Consider the following 12,684-nt stretch of genomic DNA (forward strand, 5'->3'; position numbering starts at 1 on the left):
GAGTGTAAACAAAATTTGGCATGTAGACACATTTGGGTTTTTAACCTAAAAAATTACTTAGTAGTTGTCATACCATTATGTACTGTTTTGTTTTTTGTGGATGGGGGGGGCAACATGCATGCCCACAATAGGCCTGCACAATAATTTAAACAGTCACAAATAGGCTCACATTCGCTACTGAACAGAACATTCACAACATAAAATAGCATTTCAATGAATAAACGTGTTACAAAATGCTTTCTTCTTGTAAATTCATATAATCAACTTCTAACCTATCAGCTCAAATGTTCAGGAAATCATCCCCAACATCTCTTTCCCTTCCTCTCTCTCTCTCGCTCTCTCTCTCTTTCTCCCTCTCTCTCTCTCTCTCTCTCTCCCTCTCTCTCTCTCCCTCAATCTCACCCCCTCTCTTTCGCTCTCTTTCTCCGACCCATCATTCACACAGGCCTCCAGGTAAAAGGCAAAAAGGGGAACCCTGGAATAATAGCTTAAACTGAAGTATTACTTTAATACTTCAGCAGAAATAACCTGATTCCAACATTTTCAAAGCAGCAGGCTGCCCTGCCTGAGGCCAGAGAACGTAATGTGAGTGAGAGTATATGGTGTGTCACTTCAGATTAGAGCTGGGGCACCTAGAGCCTTTGAATGAGAGGCGGCGCAGGACGTACTCACAGCTCGGAATATTACACTTCATAAACTCATCCAGAGGAAGACATATGGAATTATAATAGAAAGGAGAGCCAATGTTTTCACTTAGCTTCACCTTAACTCCATCACTACCTTAACTCCACCCACGACGGGGGTTATATCCCTGTAGGATTCAGCTCAGCACGTTAGGGCGGGTTTGCACTGGGCAGGTATAAGACAGGCATTTGTTCCCTGATCCAGGCTCTCTGGTTGTCAGCAGGTTGAGTAACAATGTGCACAGTGACAGGCTATACACACTGTATAAATCCAGATAGACTATGTATGCAGCTCTGCCCGGCCCATGCCAGAAGTACTGTAAACTATATCAACAACTCTGACCACATTTGGGTTTAAACAGTACTAAATTGTAGCAACACCATGCAGGCCAGGCAGTCTTCTACTGAAGGCTCTACAGAAGGGAGAGTACACTGCGGGGAGAGACTGCCACCATGCACAGTTTATCATTAGGGGTCTGGAGAGTACAACAAAAACAATATCCAGCAAGAGCATTCACAATCTAACTCTTCCTGTCATCTCTGAGTTATCTTTTTGTTCCTCCTTTCTGTATCTCTTTCTCTCTCCCCCTCTCATACCTCTCTCTCTCTCCCTCTCACTCAGATAGGATTGCAAATGCAAATTTGCAGAATGCAAATAGTTTGGTCGCCAATCCTTTTTATTTCTTCTCTTTTTTAATTTAAATCTGCAATTCAAATAATGTTCATGCTTGGAACTATAGCATAGGCCTACTACAATATGTATTTATTATTTGCTATATTTGACCAAAGTGACCTTGTTGTAGCCTCGGTGGCAGTGACGATGGTTCGTAGTTGGTTATTATTTCAGAAATATCAGTAGATTTACATTTCAAACCTGTCAGTGTGATCTTGCAGAGTCCCTTTTTAGCACTAGATGGCGGTGTTTGTTCAGTAGCTAACTTGCGGCGACTAAAAGTGAATAGACAACTGGAATGTTCTATCTGTAAATCCAAACTCTTACAAAGGGAAAACTTTATTAAAAGAAGTTACGTTGTCTGTTTCACTTAACTGTTGAACGAGGTTTGATGGCGAGTAAAGTAATGATGTTAAGCCGATCATCGCCAAAGCAATCGTATGCAAGATTTACACTTAAACAAACAGCTGTAATTGTAGGCTTGTAAAAACTACAAGCTTTTTCAATCGGTTAGGTCGCTAGGCCACAACAATAAAACAAAGGTAAGCAGCGGCTAGCATCACTTGTCATGCATTCCTCCGGAATCACCTGACCAAATATTCGTGATCACGTGATCCCTCTTCCATTCTCGCCATTTTGCAGTGTGAAAGACAGAGGCCACACTGGATCATAAGCACAGTTTTTTATGTGTTGAGGCCAAAGATCATTGAGATTTTCCCGATCAGTAAGTACTAAGTTAACCAAGGCACTAAAGTCGCATGACCCGTTGTCATTTATTAAACAAGGAACCAATTAAAACGAATTTTCCAGTGAGTGTTGAGGGTATTCTCGTGTGTGCAGCGAGCTAGCATTTAGCCTAGCCTGGAGGTGGATGTTTGGTGTCAAAGCATAGCAGTGCAAACTAGAGGGCGAGACCGTGCCACTTGCCAGGGCGGTTTGTGGTCGCCCACTTTTTATACAGAATTGGGGGCAACATAATTTACTTTGTTACTTTCGTAATCGAGTGTATTACTTTCTTAATATTAACAACACGCTACAAACCTTGATGTGCACGGGTGTGTGAACCCCAACTAGGACCATCCCACGCCCGGCTAGCTGGATGGGGTATTATTTTTAGACCGCTCGGTCAGACCTGCCCCTAGACATGCATATCAGTGTCCTCTTAGTCGACAGTTAATTTAGCAAATGTAAGGTGATGAGTGAATTTTAAGTATCAGCAAGTCTTGTCCCCGCCCAAAGTTTATTCTCGGGCGCCAGTTTACTTCGCTGATTTATAATGTTGTTTCTTACAGCTGGAAAACTTTCCTAGGAGTTGAGATGTAGCTATATACATGTGCCCCATAAAGCAGAAACGGTCAATCCAAATTCAGACTTGCGGTCAGAAAGTGGGAAGTGTGGGGTTAAAGTGGAAATGAGCGAAGTTGTTTTCAACCACAGGATGAGTACGGCTACAACGTCCCATGTGGTAGATCGCTTTGTGTTTATAAACAAACGTAGGCTGCAGTCTTAGATTCCTTGTTAATTTAAACTATCAAGGCGCCATCTGATCTAGCTAACAGTGACGTTTCTACGGTAGTTGTTAAGAATATTGATCATCCTCCAATAGGAATATTATCATATGCAGTTAAACATTTTTAATTAGCCCAATTTCGAGTGAGTGGGGTGGGTTGAACAGTTCACCTCATCATTTCCTTAAAGGCTAATGTTGGAGTTGCAAAACACAAGGTTTAAGTGCTCTAAAGGTGTTCCCAACTTTATCATGGAGGGTGTGGGCCTGATGATTGGAGTCTGCCTTCTAAAACTGCCCAGCTGGCTTCATAGCAGCAGAGCTCCACTTTATTAGACCTTTGTCTGCGTGCTATGCCCAGTGTCAATGCCAGTGTGTCTAACCCGGTCCTGTCCTCTTCCCCAGGTATGGAGGAGAGCAGTGGTGTGGCTGTCCTAGTCCCCCACTCTGCTCCCCAGGACTCTGTCTTCATACCAGGTGCTGAGGCAGCGTCAGCCCCACCTTCCTCCACCCTCCCTGGGGAGCCTAGGCCCCATGGAGAGGCTGGGGAGGAGGAGGACAGCCAGAGCCTGCAGCACAGACAGGCAGCAGACTCTCTTATCCAGGTCATCGAAAAACTTAGCAAGATCGTGGAGAAGAGGCCCCAGAGGCGATGTTCGCTGTCTGGCCAGAAGAGGGCACTGCTGGGCTGTGCCTCCTCCAGGGGAGCGGCCGACAGCAGGGAGGGCAGCGGAGGAGCCTCCCCGTGTAAGAAGCCCAGGGAGGGTGACGAGGTCGGGGTGGCAGGAGAGCGGACCCAGGTGGACCCCAGCAGCGGCAGCCGGACGGTGACGTGTTACCAGTGCAGCCTGTGTCGCTTCCTGTCCCCCACCCTGGCCCAGCTGAGGGAGCACCTCTGCCAGCACAACGAGCAGCACAGCGAGCTCATCCTCATGTGCTCCGAGTGCCGTTTCACCTCCCGCCACCAGGACGAGCTGGAGCGCCACGTGCGGCTGCACTTCGACGGCGACGCCGAGGTGTCGTGCGGCCCGCGGCCCGGCGCCGAGCAGGTGGGGGCGGGCGGCGGCGGCATCGGGGCCGACGCCTCGAAGTCGTCGGCGGACTGCGCCGAGGAGAGCCCGGCCGGTAAGAAGTGGTACAGCCACGAGGAGTACGGCACGTACCGCTGCCTCATCTGCAGCTACGTGTGCGGCCAGCAGAGGATGCTCAAGACCCACGCCTGGAAGCACGCCGGCCTGGTCGACTGCTCCTACCCCATCTTCGAGGACGAGGCGGCCGCTCCCTGCAGACGCGAGGCCCCCCTCTCCCCGGTCCCGGTGCCCCCTGTGACGGAGGGAGAATCCCTGGTGGTCCTCGCCCCCTTCCCCGAGACCCCCCCGGCCCTGCGGAACATCCACAACATGGAGCTCTGTAGCCCCGCGGTGAAGGAAGACACGGAGCAGGGGCCGCAGCCAATAGGAGAGGAGAGCTCGGCGGAAGAGGCGTACCCCTCCAAAGATCCGCCCGGTGAGGTGCCGATGGTGGAGGTGCGGGTGACCGCGGAAACGAAGGGCGACAGTTGTCGCGGTAACACGGCGGCTGACAGCCTCCTGTCGTCGGCCCAGAAGATCATCAGCTGCAGCCAGAACACGGCGGGGCACGTCAATGTGATCGTGGAGCGCCTGCCCTGCGCAGAGGAACCTGTCGCCACCAAGCCCCTCCTCCTCGCCCCGGAAGTGGACGTGGACGAGAGCCTATTGGCTGGAATCAAAGTCGAGGAAGAGGAGGAGAACCCGCCGCCCCAGCCTCAGCCATTACCGGTTCACAAAGAGGATCTGTCAGAGGTGGTGATTGGCTGGGGCTGCGGTGACAGACAGTTGGTGGGGGTCCCACCTCCCGCCCCCAGCGAGCCCCCCCCAGATGAGAACATCCCCCCAGCCAGGACGAGGACCCACTCTGAGTCCCTCAGGCTGCACTCTCTGGCTGCAGAGGCCCTGGTGGCCATGCCCATGAGGACCCCGGAGCTCCACAAGCCCAGCCTCAAGACCCTGGACGGAGGCCAGAGGCTCCTGGATGAGGCCCCGGCTGCAGACTCCTCAGCTGCAGACCTCAGATCCTCCGAGGGGGTGGATGTGCTGCAGAGCCAGGCCAGGGAGCGGGGGCTGGGGCCGGGGGAGGGGCTGGGGGAGGACGCAGGGCTGGGGGAGGAGGAGGAGGGCCCAGCCAAGGCCGGCATCAGCGTGTCTCTGCTGACCGTTATCGAGAGACTCCGGGAGCGCTCGGACCAGAACGCGTCCGACGAGGACATCCTGAGAGAGCTCCAGGACAACGCCCAGGGCCGGGCCGCGCCGGGGGGGGGAGACGGCGGGGCGAGGGCCTGCGGTGGAGCCGCGGAGAGCCCCGCGCCCGACGGGGGCCTGGTGGATTACCTGCCCGGCAGCGAACGGCCATACCGCTGCCGCCTTTGTCTGTACAGCAGCGGCAACAAGGGCTACGTGAAGCAGCACCTGCGCGTGCACCGCCAGCGACAGCCCTACCAGTGTCCCATCTGTGAGCACGTCTCCCTGGACAGCAAGGACCTGGAGACCCACATGATCCACCACTGCAAGAGCAGGCTGTACGAGTGCAGACACTGCCCGCACACCTTCCACTACAAAGTGAGTGAGCCAATCCCAGCGGGAAGTTAGCGCCGGCTTCACCCACGCCCGAAAAGTTGGGGGCGGCGGAAAGGGATTAGCCCTCTGAAATGGGGACAGAGTGTCGTTTCTCCGTGTCCCCAGACAGCGATGTAACATTGAAATGCCCCCCCTCGCTCCTCTCCCTCTGTCGGAGCGGCAGCAGAGTTTGTGTGTCTCGATGACCCAAATCTCCTCCATAAAGATTACATGAGATAAGAGAAGCTGATCTGATTGTAGATGGGGGAGAGATGAAAGCTGGCCAGGTCTCTTATGAAGCTGCAGGCGTGATTGGTGCAGTGCAGTGCTTAGTTAGCCTAGGTTTTTTATGGAGGAAGTGAGACAAAACTATTGATTTCATTACCGCCTCGAGATTTCTCTGAAGTTGTGTAGAGATCATGCTGATTTATGATAGGAGACAGAGGGCTGGGCAGCCAGACTTTGAATCTGTAGCCTAGTTGAGGAGAGTTTGGTTTCTTCCCCTCTTTCTCTCTCTCTCTCCCTCTTTCTCTCTCTGTGATATCTGTCAGCTTTTAGGGAGTTTTAATGCCTACAGTTGGAAGAAAGAGACTGTTTACTCCAGATTCAAGTGTATGTGTTGGAGTGATCTGATTGTATTGAAAAAGAAATTGTGCATTGAACAGTGATGTTGTGTATAGATAAGTGACTGTATTGATAAGTGATGGTGTGTATGGATAAGTGACTGTATTGATAAGTGATGGTGTATATGGATAAGTGACTGTATTGATAAGTGATGGTGTATATGGATAAGTGACTGTATTGATAAGTGATGGTGTGTATGGATAAGTGACTGTATTGATAAGTGATGGTGTATATGGATAAGTGACTGTATTGATAAGTGATGGTGTATATGGATAAGTGACTGTATTGATAAGTGATGGTGTATATGGATAAGTGACTGTATTGATAAGTGATGGTGTGTATCGATCACCATCAGAGCCAGCTGAGAAGCCACGAACGAGAGCAACACAGCGTCGGAGACACTGCGGCAACACTCACCCTGGTAACGGAAACCACGGCAACAATTGAGGAGTCGGAGAGGACGACAGACGAGGGTGAGAGAGTGGTGACACCTCAGCCCTCAGAATCACAACACTACACGGCAGGCCTCCAAGGCTAAGTACCATAGAACTAGACACAAACCATCACATAGGGTATGGTTATGACTCAGTGGTAAAGCCTTTGACAGCAGATTAAGAAGTCAAAGGTTCAACACCCCCCCTCCCCCCTCCCGGGAATCCTCGCATTGGATTGAAATTGTGTGCGAAATGAAAACATGATTACATGAATATATTACCATAGGTCAGGGCACCAACGGTCTCTACAGCTAGCTGCAGGCTGACCATATTCTGACCCGGTCTCCTCTCCGGTAGATTCCGTCCGGGTGCAAAAGGTGTACAAGTGTGACGTGTGTGACTACACCAGCTCCACCTACGTGGGAGTCAGGAACCACCGCAGGATCCACAACTCGGACAAGCCTTACAGGTGGGGCCCCTCTCCACGTCCAGCAGGGGGCAGCGTGGTCTCAAAATCCAGCTGTGCTCTCTCTCTCCCTCCGCAGTATCAACACCGTGTTAGCTTGGAGGATTTGTGGTGTGTTTACACACCCTCCCAGGGGGGTGTCATATCACACACACACACACGCGTAATGGATGTATTGAGTGGCTGATGCCTTCCACACCCCCTCCACAGAGACCGTGTGTGTGGGTGTATCTGGTCCTGTGGCCACGCTTCTTAGGGCCAGGCTCCCCAGAGAGGAGCACAGGAGAGCCGGCCTGGCTGTGAGCTGAGCTGGGCCGAGAGGAGAGGCCAGCCCGTTGGTGTCCAGCCTCTCTGAACAGGCAGCTCAGCTCCCAGCCAGCCTGCAGCGTCCCAGGTCTCCCAGGAGGCCCGTCCACTTGGACGAGCCTCAAACAGCCAAATGCGGCCTGTAATTAAAGTAGGACGCAGAGGAAAGTCTAACTGCCTATACCCCTCCCCCCCACAACCCATCCATTCTCTTCCCTCATCCCCCTTATTTATCTATCTCTACCTCCCCCCCCCCCTCCCCAGGTGCTGCAGCTGTGACTTTGCTACGACCAACATGAACAGTCTGAAGAGCCACATGAGGCGCCATCCCCAGGAACACCAGGCAGTGCAGCTGCTGGAGCAGTACAGGTCAGGACTGGGGAAGCGTGGGGGTGTGTCAACATGGTGAGGGCGGGTGAGAGAGGGTGAGACGTGAGAGAGAGCGAGAGAGAACTTGTGAAAGATAGACGGGGGCGAGAGAGTGTGGAAGGGAGAGTGTCTGTGGGAGAGAGAAAGAGGGAGGAAGTGTGTGGGTGCTGTGTGTGCACGGTGTGTGTGTGTGAGAGTGAGAGGAGCCCTGTAGATAAACTGTATCAGTTGGCCTCCTGGCTGGATGTCTCTGGGGAGTGTTTAGCTGGGCCTGATTCCTCTGATAGAATTTACAGAGAGAAGAACAGAATCCCATCCAGCAGACTTAAACCCGTTCTCTCTTTTTTTGTCTCCTCCCTCCCTCCCGCTCTCCAGGTGTTCGTTGTGTGGGTATGTGTGCAGCCACCCTCCCTCCCTCAAGTCCCACATGTGGAAGCACGCTGGAGACCAGAACTACAACTACGAGCAGGTGAACAAGGCTATCAACGAGGCCATCACCCAGAGCAGCCGGTGAGTTCAGCTGCAGTGTTTACGTAGCTGGCACACTCTTCCATACAGAGAGCTTCTCAGTCTAAGTCCTCTCTCTCTCTCTCCCAGCTCCCCAGCGGTCCCCCAGAAACCTCCTCCCATACCCGACCCCATGGCGGAGCGAGCCATCCTTCTGCATGCTGGGAAGGACAGGGAGAAAGACAAGGAGAGGGTGTCAGCGGAGCCAGCCCCCCCGGCCACGGTATTCCAGGTGGACGGGCTGGAGGCCGAGACCCCGGGGGCCACAACCACCCTGGACCCCCTCCAGGTGACCCCCAGAGAACAGTCCGGTGACTACCCCAGCCATCCAGGGAGAGAGGGGGCCCCCCAGGCCCGGCCCGGCGCTGGTCCTGGGATGGAGTACTGCGTGCTCCTCTTCTGCTGTTGCATCTGCGGCTTCGAATCCACCAGCAAGGAGAGGCTGATGGAACACATGAAGGTCCACGAGGGAGACATCATCAGCATCATCCTCAACAAGGAGCACCAGCAGAGCACAGCCCAGCCTGTAGAGGGCAGCACTGCACAGTGAGGCCCCTGCCTGTAGAGGGCAGCACTGCCCAGTGAGGCCCCAGCCTGTAGAGGGCAGCACTGCACAGTGAGGCAGCCTTGATCAGCTGCACCGGGCTGCTGACGAGACCCAGAGATACACTGGCCTCAGATCAGTAATGGGGCTCTGCCGGTAGCGGTACAGGTGATGTTGTTTGGAGTACAACAGATCCTGGATCTGTCCAACAGACCGTCTTATCAAGTGGCAGGCAGGGGGAACACTTGTGCATCTTTGGTCTCTTGCTATGAGTTGCAGGTGGAAGCGAGGTTCTAAGGACTGTCGCTGAATCCAAACTCCCAAACCAACAACCTCCCAAGGGAAAACCTGATGTCCAAGACATTGCATTAACACTCACCTCGTACCTGATTCAAACACCCAGAATACCTCAACCACCACAACCATACATTTCAAACCCATAGGAACAGAATCGTTTTTATTTTAATAATTTAATCAGATTACATTAAGGCAGCTTTTTACTTGTATTCAGATACTGTAACGTTATTTAATCTATTTAATCCTTTACAAAAATATAAGCTTAGGATCCACTCATGGTGGCAGTTCTGCTAGTTGCCAAGTACATGCTAGTTGTGGGCGTCACAGTTTGAATATAACTTCCTGTTTATCTCTAAATGCATGGAGAACTTTCCGTTATGTGCCGGCAAAGGAGGAAATCCTTTTTTAGATTTATATATATATATACATTATTTGTATCTTATTTATCGTAAATTTGACCGCTGAGATAGACATTGATGCTGCATACGATGTTGAGGTGGCCTTGAGTTACCCAGCTATGGCGGCATAACTACTCTAAAGGGATTAGATCTAATCAACAACGGGGCATTGATGTTGCTGTTCCAGACCAGCTGTCTATAGACGGTCTGTTATTTCTTGATGAATCATCCGAGCGAGGCATGCCATTAGTTATGATAGCGCTATCATATTTCATGGGTTTTGTTTTGATACTCTGCAGTAACCACCTGGTCCGTCACATGCAGTTTCCATTGTCACCTCCTCGTGACTTGTGGTGTGTGTAGCGTCCCCTGCCACTGCCAAGCCTGGGGTCGCCGATGCTACTCTTACAGTCTCCAAGCTTAGACTGAGACACTCTGCTGTATCTTTCATCAGTGCTTTATTGACCAATGGCTGAAATGATCGAACTTGAAAAACTTCTACAAAGGCTGGATGAACTAGTGGTGCAACGAGCACGCGTGTGTGTGTGTGGTTACTCACCGACCTCCACCTCCTGCCCTAACACGTTTCCCTTCTTCCTCTCGTGGCCCCTCCATGCTACCTTTCATTGGTATTCTGAGCGCTTACCTGGCCCCAGTCCTCTGCATGCCAACCCAGGGTTTTGATGTTGATGGAGTACGAGTAGAACATTATGATAAAAAGGAAGATATCCATAATGCATCGCCTAATTCTGGATTGTGTTTGTGTAGTTCAATGTATCAAAGAAATGAAATCTTTATCTCTGGCTGAAGCTCATTATCATGGAAGATTATTATTGCATCTCGTTCATTTACAATTCAAAGTGTGTGTGTGTGTGTGTGTGTGTCATGGAGACAGTGACACGGTGTGCATTTGAACCTCTCCTTGCCTCCATTAACATAACATGCATTTTAATGCCACATACTCAGAATTAAAACGAGTTGCATCCAAGACGTAAGTTCTCGGCTCCCCCGCTCTCAGACGATTGTTAATCAGAGGTTAGGACATGGCAGCGGTGTTTGGCCACCCTGGCACACACTGTTCTGGAAACATCCTGCCTGGTCCATAAGATGGACCACTGCACTTAGGAGAACTCACAAGATTAGCCTGAAAGGACAGAGCGTTCGACCTGGTCCACTTCCCAACCTTGGTGGTAGCTCCGGGCAACGTACTAACACCACATGACAGATTTGATTTAGGTCACTGATCTCTACCAATACAGCAGGGTTATCATTGTGTAGGTGGATGAAGGGATTAGAACCATTGATCACGGAGCCCCTGAAGGTGCCATTACGTGCGATGGAGAAGCATCCATCTGCGTGTAGCCTGGAGAACCAGAGCTGTCGAAAGCAAGAGAACGTTTTGTTTTAGTTAGCTGCTCCTTTTGTTGTCGGCATCTGATCTTTTGTGCCTTTGTTTCTCCACTTGACACCAGTGAGAGCTTTCTCCAGGCATTGACTGTGTTCTCGCTTTGCCTTCAGAGCATGTATGTAGTCTGTATGTGCTGTATGTCCTGGCATGTATGCCGTGTGTATGTCCGTCTGCCTGTGTTCAGTACTGTTTGACCACCGCAGGTTTAGCATGGCTGCTCAGACTAGACCTTAGCGAGGCGATGCGTGCTTGTTCCAGCGAGGCTAACGTCTGAGTGACTACCTGCACCAAATTCCATCTCCTATTAGAATCCACCTCTGTGGGTGTGCTGGGGGCCCTCATGACGGCACCTCTGTGGGTGTGCTGTGGGCCCTCATGACAGCACCTTTGTGGGTGTGCTGTGGGCCCTCATGACAGCACCTTTGTGGGTGTGCTGTGGGCCCTCATGACGGCACCTCTGTGGGTGTGCTGTGGGCCCTCATGACAGCACCTTTGTGGGTGTGCTGTGGGCCCTCATGACGGCACCTCTGTGGGTGTGCTGTGGGCCCTCATGACAGCACCTTTGTGGGTGTGCTGTGGGCCCTCATGACGGCACCTCTGTGGGTGTGCTGTGGGCCCTCATGACAGCACCTTTGTGGGTGTGCTGTGGGCCCTCATGACGGCACCTCTGTGGGTGTGCTGTGGGCCCTCATGACGGTACCTCTGTGGGTGTGCTGTGGGCCCTCATGACGGCACCTCTGTGGGTGTGCTGTGGGCCCTCATGACGGCATTGTTGACTTGTTTTCCTGATGTCGCTGGCAGAAGCATGTGGTGCAGGTGTTGGGCACACAGCGGTTCATTCCATTGAGATCTTAGGGGCCTTATTCAATCAGACCCTGAATACAGCCTCTTCATTCTGTAACACCCTCCCGCCCCCCCCCCCCCCCCCCACACCCATCACCCCTTAGTTCTGAATTATACCCAAACACATGGTACTGTAACATGGGTATATGTGTATATATTTACTGTAGTTGAAATACTGTATTATTGAACAACTGACATTTTTAAAGAATAATCTATTTTTAAATATCTTACAATAAGAAATAAATGTACTTTGTAGTTCAAATGTTTGAATACAATTGGAAAACTGGTAGTAATGTATTTGAGGGAACTGTAAGGGTCTTATGAGCTGCATTCAGCTACATGCATTTAACGCCAAAGGAGTGTGGGAACTGGATTGTTCTCTGAGTTGGTGCTGATCCGATCTGTTATCCGTTATCGTTGCCACAGTTCTGTTTAGGATGATCAGTACCTTGGAGGGATTCTTTCCTTGTCCTATTTATTTTGAGCTTAATAGACAGTATTATGTCACAACTTTTCTGATGTATTTTTGGGTAATAAAGACTGAGAATATAAACAGGTGGCATTGTGGTTATTGGAGAAAATGTCAACTGAAATCATTGTGTTATATTTGTTGAATGATGCAAGGACTTTTCCACTCCCATAAATACATTGCCGATCATGACTGAATTGGTAACACCTAGTGGTGTAGATTGTTATTCACCAGGGTGCATGCACAACCCTTTGGGGATATAAAGAAAATAAATAAATGATGATTTGCAGTGATATGGCAAATGCCCACAAGGATTTCAGTTGTCCACTATAAAATAAGCAGTAATCTGCAGAGTATGGGACAGCACAGGGAGGAGGGGTGTTTGTAAATTAACAGGGCAGCATGCCCACTACATCATACTACACCACTGGCAACACAGATGTTGTGTGGAAGTTTAACCAATCAAATCTAGTTAGATCAGAGCTAACTTCTCTCATTAATTTGGACGATTCAAACCAAGTTT

General features: G+C 50.8%; 2 protein-coding genes across 2 annotated transcripts in view; one reads left to right on the forward strand and one right to left on the reverse strand.

Moving 5' to 3' along the window:
• The first annotated feature begins 3,216 nt into the window (after positions 1 to 3,216).
• znf507 (zinc finger protein 507) lies at positions 3,217 to 8,752 on the forward strand. The gene is made up of 6 exons (XM_067249416.1): positions 3,217 to 5,499; positions 6,476 to 6,593; positions 6,912 to 7,023; positions 7,591 to 7,695; positions 8,071 to 8,205; positions 8,293 to 8,752. The coding sequence occupies exons 1-6, from the start codon at positions 3,217 to 3,219 to the stop codon at positions 8,750 to 8,752; spliced, it is 3,213 nt and encodes a 1,070-aa protein (XP_067105517.1).
• Positions 8,753 to 10,745: 1,993 nt separating this feature from the next.
• Positions 10,746 to 12,684, reverse strand: part of si:ch211-186j3.6 (neural-cadherin) — a 139,774-nt gene continuing 137,835 nt past the window's right edge. Inside the window, 1 exon segment of the mRNA XM_067249417.1 lies at positions 10,746 to 10,804. Coding sequence (XP_067105518.1) covers positions 10,746 to 10,804 — 59 coding nt within the window.

This window comes from Osmerus mordax, chromosome 13 (assembly GCF_038355195.1).
Source record: "Osmerus mordax isolate fOsmMor3 chromosome 13, fOsmMor3.pri, whole genome shotgun sequence".
Taxonomy (NCBI): domain Eukaryota; kingdom Metazoa; phylum Chordata; class Actinopteri; order Osmeriformes; family Osmeridae; genus Osmerus; species Osmerus mordax.